The 8,921-nt window shown below is 41.3% G+C and overlaps 1 protein-coding gene and 1 long non-coding RNA gene across 4 annotated transcripts in view; one reads left to right on the top strand and one right to left on the bottom strand.

Moving 5' to 3' along the window:
• The first annotated feature begins 498 nt into the window (after positions 1-498).
• Positions 499-8,921, top strand: part of TBC1D19 (TBC1 domain family member 19) — a 104,883-nt gene continuing 96,460 nt past the window's right edge. For all 3 annotated transcript variants that reach the window (XM_015568686.1, XM_015568685.1, XM_006771032.2), the window contains exon 1: positions 499-726. In XM_015568686.1, the coding sequence (XP_015424172.1) occupies positions 628-726 (99 nt within the window). In that variant the 5' untranslated portion in view covers positions 499-627. The remainder of the gene's footprint in view (positions 727-8,921) is intronic.
• Positions 5,359-8,921, bottom strand: part of LOC107184280 — an 11,877-nt gene continuing 8,314 nt past the window's right edge. The window contains exon 3 of the long non-coding RNA XR_001515102.1: positions 5,359-5,369. This is a non-coding gene — a long non-coding RNA (uncharacterized LOC107184280). The remainder of the gene's footprint in view (positions 5,370-8,921) is intronic.

The raw sequence follows: 8,921 nt of genomic DNA, 5'->3' as shown, positions 1-8,921 counted from the left end.
GGGGCATATATTATTTTATTTTATTTTTAAGCATATTTTATTGATTCTTTACAGAGAGAAAGGGAGAAGGATAGTTAGAAACATTGATGAGAGAGAAACATCAATTTAGCTTGTATTATTTTAGAGAGGCAGAAACTGAGTTCTGAAATTTAAGCACCTCGCCCAAGTTCACATAGCTAGGGTCAGAGCCTGATTATTCTTGCGAGTAATTTGCATGTCTTTGTGTGCACAGCCCCGTTTCTGCAGAGATGGAAAGGTGGGAGAGGAAGGATCCTTTATAATAAAACACAAGAATAAGCAACTCTCCGAGTTTCCCTTGTGCCTCGGAGGCGCTGTGGCTCTGGAGGAAAGAACCTTTCAACCACAGACTAAGCAGGAACAATGCAATGAAGATCTACCCTCTGGTGTCGTTCCTGCACTCGGAACGCAGGTGCTGGGGCCGTCAGGCGCGGGGGGGCACCAAAGAGGAACGGACGCACGCCGAGCGGTTGCCTGGTAACGCCCGCTGAGGCGTCCCAGCGTAATAAGGTCCGGGAGAAGTGTCACTAGCCTTGAGCGGGACCCCATAGCCCGTTGTCTCCGCGCCGGCGGCCTGTCCCCGCCGCCTGGCGGGCTAGGGCAGGGGAAATGTGGCAGGAGGAGTCGGATCTGTCTCTCAGTATCGCTCAGATAGTCCAAAAACTCAAGGGCTCCAGTTTGTACGCTCAGCTGGAACGCCAGGCCTGGGTAAGTGAGGCGGGCGGGAAGGGATGGGGCCGGGGCTGCGGCGATGCCTCCCGGTCTGTGGGAGCCCCTCGGACCCCGGCTGCAGCCGCCTCTGGTCTCTGCACCTCCGCTCCTGTGCGCGGAAAACCCTCTCTTCAGGTCCCCACGCTCAGCCTCGCGCGTGGGGTAATAGGTTTTTGAAGGAGGGTGGGGCGCATTATGCCTTCCTTAGGACATAGAATCGCTAAAGCTATTTATTCATCGTATCGTCCTTTACAGGGTCTAATATTTTAAACTGCTGGAATCACCTTAGGTCTTTGGACCACGCCTTCCCTCACTTTTTCTGTTCTAAATGTGGGGGTTTTGCCTTAGCATCACTCACCTCCTTGCCTCTACCCTCCCTGCAGTCATCCTCCCTCTACCCATCCACCCCGCATTTATTGAGCATTTTCCCAATGTGCTGGGTTCTTTGATGCAGAAATTGATTAAGGGATCTTTGTGTATCTGTGAATGCCATGTAAATGGAGTTATACAGTATGTAAATTTTTGTGCCTGGTTTCTGTCATTTAGAATCATGCTTTTTTTTAAAAAAAAATACATTTTATTGATTTTTTACAGAGAGGAAGGGAGAGGAATAGAGAGTTAGAAACATCGATGAGAGAGAAACATCGATCAGCTGCCACTGGGGATGTGCCCACAACCAAGGTGCATGCCCTTGACCAGAATCGAACCTGGTACCCTTGAGTCTGCAGGCTGATGCTCTATCCACTGAGCCAACCCGGATAGGGCTAGAATCATGCTTTTGTGACTCATTTATGTTGTTGGTATTTCAGTAGCTCAGTTTCTTTTGGGAAAAAAATTGTTTTTAATTTTCAATGACAGTTGACATACAGTATTATTCACATACTAGAGGCCGGGTGCACAAAAATTTGTGCACTGTGGGGGGGGGGGAGGTCTGTCAGCCCAGCCTGCCCCTTCTCACAGTCTGGGAGCCCTCAGGGGATGTCCTACTGGGGAGTCCCTCTGCGGGAGACAATTGGGCTGATCAGGGGAAGGTGCCACCCCTATTAGCCCACTGCTGCTGCCACTGCTGGCCGCCATAGCTGCGAGGCCTGAGCCCCAGGCCTTGCAGCCAGTATGGCTTTGTCTGAATGGACATCTGGAGAACGTCACCCTAATTAGCATATTACCCTTTTATTAGTATAGATATAAAAGCCTAATATGCAAAGTGTCCCCTCAGGAGTTGGACCCACTGGGAGTTTGATCACTTGTGATGAGGTGTGCTGACCACCAGGGGACTGCACAGAACGAAGGAAGGCCGGGCTGGCAGCCTCTAGGTACCCTACCTGTGCCCAAATTTTGTGCACTGGGCCTCTAGTATTAGTATAAGGTGCACGGCATACTGATTAGATATCTGTATACCCCGATAGGTCTGGTTCCATATATGTTCTGGTCCTTTGTATTGCTGAGTAATATTTCATTGTTTGGGTAGGCTTTGATTTGTTTATCCATTTATTGATTGCTGGGCATCCTCAGTTATGAAGTTATGGGTTGTTTCCAGTTATAGAGATTATAAATAAATCTGATACAAACATTCTGGTATAGGGTTTTGTTTGAATATTTTCTTTTCTCTGGGATAAATACCTTGGAGTAGAATTGCTAAGTTGTATGATAAGTGTATGTTTAATTCTATAAGAATCTGCCAGACTTTTCCAAAGTGGCTGTAGCATTTTGCATTTCCACCAGCAATTTTGAGAGTTTCAGTTGCTCTGCATCCTTGCTAGTACTGATGTCAGTTTTTTAATTAATTTTTATTTATTAATTACAGTGTTCTGGTAGGAGAGTAATGATAACCCATTGAGACTTTAATTGCCTTTCCTAATACCAATGATATCAAGCATGTTATCATGCTTATATCTTCTTCGGTGAAGTAATCTGTTCAAATCCTTTGCCCATTAAAAAAAATATTTTGTTCTCTCATTGTTGAATTGTAAGGATTCTTTATATAAAGGACATATGTCCTTTATCAGATACTCCTCTTGCAAATATTTTCTCCCAGTCTGTGGCTTATCTTTTCATTTTCTTAACTGGGTCTTTCAAATAGAAAACATTTTAATTTTGATGACATACGTTTTTATCAATTTCTTTTATGATTTGTGCTTTTTGTGCCTTACCTAAGAATCTTTTCCTGTTTTGTTGTAGCAGTTTATAGTTTTAGCTCTAAATTTAGATCTGTGATCCATTTCCAGTTCATTTTTGTGTATGTTACTATGTAAAGCTTTTTTTTTTCACGTAGATGCCCAATACCACACCTATTTCTATTGCTTATTTGCCGATTTCCTTGACACCTTAGTTGAAAATTCCTTTAGTACATACACACACACAGAGGACTCTGTCTGGCTCTCTATTCTGTTACATTGCCCTGTTTGTTTACCAGCATGCTAATGCTACATTTTTTATTTTTGTAACTTTATTGTAAGTCTTGAAATCAGGTAATTAGACCTCCAACTTTGTTCTTTTAAAAAACTGTGTTGTTTATTCTGTCATTTGCTTTGCCATATAAAATTTATAATTATTTTATAAATTACTACAAAAAATCTTCCTGGATTTTGGATTGGGGTTTTGTTAAATGTATAGATCAGTTTGGGGAGAAATGACCTCTTAACAATATTGAATTTTCTGCCCTAACCAGTTTGGCACAGTGGATAGAGCATTGGCCTGGGGACTGAAAGGTCCCAGGTTCGATTCTGGTTAAGGGCATGTACCTTGGTTGCAGGCACATCCCCAGTAGGAGGTGTGCAGGAGGCAGCTGATCAAGGTTTCTCTCTCATCGATGTTTCTGGCTCTCTATCTCTCTCCCTTCCTCTGTAAAAAATCAATAAAATATATTAAAAAAAAGATTCTCCTTATAAAAAAATATATTGAATTTTCTGGCCCATGAATACACTTTATCTCTTCATTTATTTATATCTTTATTTTCTATTGTTGGTGTTTTTACAGTTCAATATACAAATCTTGCACATATTTTAAGATTTTCCCTTAAGTATTTTTATGCCATTATAAATGCTGATTTTTTTTCTCATTTCAATTTCCAGTGGTTTCTTGTTAGTATGTAGAAATACAATAGATATGTGTCTATTTGCCATGTATCCTGCAGCCTTACTAAACTTATTTATTATAGTTCCTCTTTTGTATATTGCTATGATTTTTCAAGTACATATTTCATATGTGAACAAAGACAATTTTCCTTTTTCCTTTTCAATATATATGGTTTTTTTTTTCTTGCCTTGTTATACTGGTTACTGCTTCTAGTACAATGCTGTATAGATACTTTTTTATTAGGTTGAAGAAACTCTTTCTTATTCCTGTTTTTCTGAGAGTTTTATTATGAATGGATGTTGAATTTTGTTAAGTACCTTTCTTGTACATGTAGAGATTCTCAATGTGATTTTTATTTTTAATATGTTAATATGGTGAACAACACTGATTGTTTTTTTGCATTCCAGAGATAAATTTCACTTGGTTACAATACATTATTATTATTTTTATATATATCTTGATTTAATTTCCTAATATTTTGTTGAAGATGTTGTGAATATTTTCATAAGAATATTGGTTTGTAGTTTTATTTTAACATCTTCGTCTAGTTTTGCTATTATTTAATGCTGAACTCAGAAATTGAGTTGGGCAGTGTTCCCTTCTCTCCTATTTTCTGGAAGAATTCGTGTAGAATTAATATTATTTCTTCCTTAAATGGCTGGTTGAATTCCGGGTAAAGTCATTAGGGCCTGGAATTTTCTTTGTGGGAACATTTTTAATAAAAAATCTAATTTTTAAAATATATGCAGGGCTATTTGGGCTATTTCTCTGGTTGAATGTGTACTTGAAAGGCATTAGTGTTCTGCTCTTACTTTTCTATAAATGTCAATGAGGTCACACAGACCATTTTGTTCAAGTGTTCTGTATCTTACTAGGAAGTGGCCTCAGTCAACACCGTCAGACGTTTTATTATCACTGCCATTGGCTTCAGTCGTACCACAGGCTTCAGATTTGGTGGGCTGCCGTGCACTTTGTCCTTAGAAAGGATTCTGGGGGCATTGGAGGGGTTTTCTGTGTTTCTATGACCCTGTCCCTGCTCGCCTGTGCACAGAGGGAAGTCTCTCTCCATGCTCTTATCCCTTCCCGGCAGTAGTCTGCCGTCTGTTACCCTCCTGAGCTCACGGTAGGCACAGGTGTTCTAATTCTCCTGGCCCTGGCCCGGTCCATGTGCGTCAGGGTAGGTCTTCCTCAGTGTGCCTTCCTCTTCTCCCTGTGCAGCCAAACTCTGCCTTGTATAAGTGGCAGATCACGGGTGACAGAGATATCCCTGCCCCTCCCTAGTGCTGGCTGACCTCTGCTTCAGCCTGGTGTGGGATCGTGGGCCCAAAGGCTCCCTTACCTTTCCGTGAGGAAGATGGTTTTTGCATCTGCCTTACTCCCAGAAGCAGTGAATTATGGCCTTGTCTTCAGAGTGGTTTTGGTTTCTGAATTCTCCCCTAGAGGTTTAAGGCGTTTTCCTCCCATGAGAGGAGAGTTTGGGCGAGGTAGCATGGTCTCATGCTTGTTCTGCAGTGGCAGCCTGGCCCTTCGTGCACACCTGTGCCACCGAAGGGGGCTCTCTGCAGCTCCGTGCGCTGCCCTCCGCCTTTCGTGTGGACACCTGGTGTAGACACGTGGGAAAGAGCATGCAAGGGAGTGTGACTCCCTCTTTAGTTCTGAGCTCCCAGTTATTCTAAATTGACATGCTAGCCCACCTCTCATCTGTCATGGCTGAATTCTTAGCCAAATTCTTCTTTCTCGCTTCTGTAGGGTAGCCTTCTTTTCCTCTTGTTCTCTGTCAAACATTTAGGGTCCCCTCTGTCCTTGGAGGGGCTTGTTACTCTTTGGAATTTAGTTCACTGGATAGTCTTATATCTTCAATTTTCTGGTGGGTTCAAAAATTATGATTTTGTAGATTATACCACTTTTTCTCATTTGGTAGGGTGGGAGCGACACATCTTGTACTGGCTTTCTACATGCTATGCATTATCAAAACTCTATTAGTAAGTGTTTAAAGATTGCATCTATGCCCATGAGAAAGATTGGTCTATAATTTTCCTTTTTAGTAATGTCTTTGACAAGTGTTATATCAAGGTTATGCTGGCCTGATAACATGAATAGGAAAGTGTTCCCTCTTTTTTTTTTACTTTCTATTTGCTGAAAGGTTGTTATGAGGTTGTTGTGGTGTGTGTGTGTGTGTTTCCCCTTAAATGCTTGGAAGAATTCTCCAATGAAGCCTGTGTCTCAGGCTTCATTTTCTTTGGGGAGGTTTATTTTTATATTAGTAGACTTTATTATTTAGAATAGTTTTAGGTTTACAGGAAAAATTGATCAGAAGGTATAGAGTTCCCACACATCCCCTTTCCCCTTGAGCAGTTTCCCCTGTTATTAACATCTTGCGTAATGTGGTACATTTGTTGCAATTAGTGAACCAATCTTGATACATTATTGTTAAAGTCCTTAGTTTACATCAGGGTTCACTTTTTATGTGGTATAGTTCTATGGGTTTTGACAAATGTATAATGTCATGTGTCCACTATTCCATTGTCTTACAGAATAGTTTCACTGTCTGAAAATCTTCTGTGCTCCCACCTACTCATTCTTCTCTTTTCCTAAGACCCAGGCAACCAGTGATTTCGTTTTTTACTGTCACTATAGTTTTGCCTTTAAGAATGTCATATACTTGGGGTCATACAGTATGTAGCTTTTTCAAGCTGGCTTCTTTCACTTAGTAATATACATTAAGTTCTTCTATGTGGGTGTTTTTTTGTTTTGTTTTGGTTTTTGCTGAATAATATTTTTCGTGTGGATGTATCAGTTTGCTTATAAGTTCACCTATTGAAGGATGTCAATTGCTTCCAAGTTTTGGCAGTTATGAAGACAACTGCTATAAAAATTCCTGTGTAGATTTTTTTTTAAAATCAACATATATTTCAACTTAGTTGGGAAAATATCAAGGGGGTGGTTGCTGGATTATATGGCTAAGGCTATGGTTAACTGATTCATCAGAAGCTGACAATGTGTCTTCCAATGTGGCTGTACCATTCTGCATTCCCAGCAATGAATGAGCGTTTCTGTTACTCCACGTCCTCACCGCATTTGCTGTTTTAGATTTTAGCCATTCTAATAGGTATGTTGTAATATCTCACTGTTGTTTTAATTTGAAATTTCTTTTGTTTTGTTTCTGTTTTTTAAATTTATCTTTATTGTTGAAAGTATTACAGATGTTCCCTTTTCCCCCCCATTGACCCCCCCTCTACCCCACCCCAGCCCCAGGCCTTCACCATATTATAGTTTGTGTCCATGGGTTGCACATATGCATATAAGTTCTTTGGTTAATAACATGCACCTAAGCATCTTTTTATATATTCATTTGCCATCTGTATGTCTTCTTTGGTGAGATGTCTGTTCAGATCGTTTGCCCCTTTTAAAATTGTATGTTTTTTTATTATTGTGTTTTAAGAGTATTTGTTATCTCGGGCACAATTCTAGGCCCAGGGCATACAACAGTGAATAAGATAAAGTACCACCCTCATGTAGAGATGATAGTGTTAAAAATAAGTACAGGTCGACAGTACCTTATCAAAATCCAGGGGCCAGATGTGTTTCAAAATTCAGGTGTTTTTCAAATTTTAGAAAGGTAATTTATGCATATCCTGTATGTTCTTTAATATCTCTACCAACGTCTTTCAGCACCCAGTAATTACAGAGATTAATATTTATGTGGAAAAATGTATGAATTTTCATACTTGGTGTGATGAACAAGAACTATAAATAGTCTCATGTCAGTTCAGGTGAGATCAGATTTTGCCATCAAATGAGTTCAAATCAGGGCAGATTTTGGAACAATTCGATTAGACAAAAACTGGTTTTCAAAGCTCTTTAGATTCTGGAATTTCAAGTAAAAGATTATGCATCTACACCTATAACATTTAATAGTTAGTAAAAAAGTAGGGCAAGGAAATAGAAAGATAAAACAATGTAAGGAGACTCAAAACATGTATTTAACTAGTTCTTAAGATAAAGAATTAACAGACCTGTACTATTATAGATTCATAAAAATATAATTACAGATCTTTTAAAAGTAGTGCAGTTTTGGACTTGGAAAACAAATGTGATAACAACTTTGCCTTAATTTGTATCCATTAGCTCAGACATCCTATATAATAAAGAACTAATATGCTAATTAGACCAGACAGCCGGACATCCTTCCAGACGACCTTCCGGATGAAGCCAGGGCTGCAAGGGCTGAGGCAAGAATGACTTCTTGAATGACCAGTGGGCAGGGGGCAGGGCCGGTGAGCCTGCGCCACCAGGCCAGCCACAGTGGTCCCGGCGCACCCCCCTTCCACAGAGGTGGCAGGAGAGGGGGACGCATGGTCCCAGCACCTCGCAGAGACAGGATAGGGTGCAACCACAGTGCCTCAACCTCCCCTGACCCCTCCCCCGGCCAGCCCGGCCCCCGATTACACCCCTCCCCCCAACCAGTGGGTGGGGGGCGAGGCCAGTGCTAAGGAGCAGCAAGCCAGCTTCTGGTTGAGCAGCACTCCCCCCTTACTGCCCTCCCTCCTCCCTCCCCCTCCACTCAGCCAGAAACTGGGCTCAGCTGGCAAGTGCAGGCAGGCGGTAAGGAGCAAGGGGTCCTGGACTGAGAGAGGGATGTCTGAGTGCTGGCTTAGGTCCGGAGGGATTGAGCCTAAGCCGGCAGGTGGACATCCCCCAAGGGGTCCCAGACTGCGAGAGGTTGCAGGCCAGGTTGAGGGACCCCCGCCCCCACGCACAAACCCAGTTCATGAATTTCATGCACCAGGCCTCTAGTTCAATATAAATCAGCTAACTCTTAAAGGCAACTTTACAACCAGCTTTGATAATAAACTTTTATAAATCTGGCTGTTTATTTTTTACATGCCTTTAAAATTTTAATCTAGAGGGCATTTTCTGAACTGCTTCCATTTTGTCTGTTTGTGTCTACCCAGAGGGTCTAGAGCAGTGTGGCCCAAATTAATTAGAAAAATAAAACCACACAGCATATTTCTAAACCAATATAAATAGTTTTTAGACCCTTTTCCCTACTATTGCTTCTCTTTTAGTATTATGATTAAACATTGACTTTATTTTAATGTATCCTTTTATTTATT

Source organism: Myotis davidii, unplaced genomic scaffold (assembly GCF_000327345.1).
Source record: "Myotis davidii unplaced genomic scaffold, ASM32734v1 scaffold743, whole genome shotgun sequence".
NCBI classification, from domain to species: Eukaryota; Metazoa; Chordata; class Mammalia; order Chiroptera; family Vespertilionidae; genus Myotis; species Myotis davidii.
This window is presented reverse-complemented; position numbering and strand designations above follow the sequence as displayed.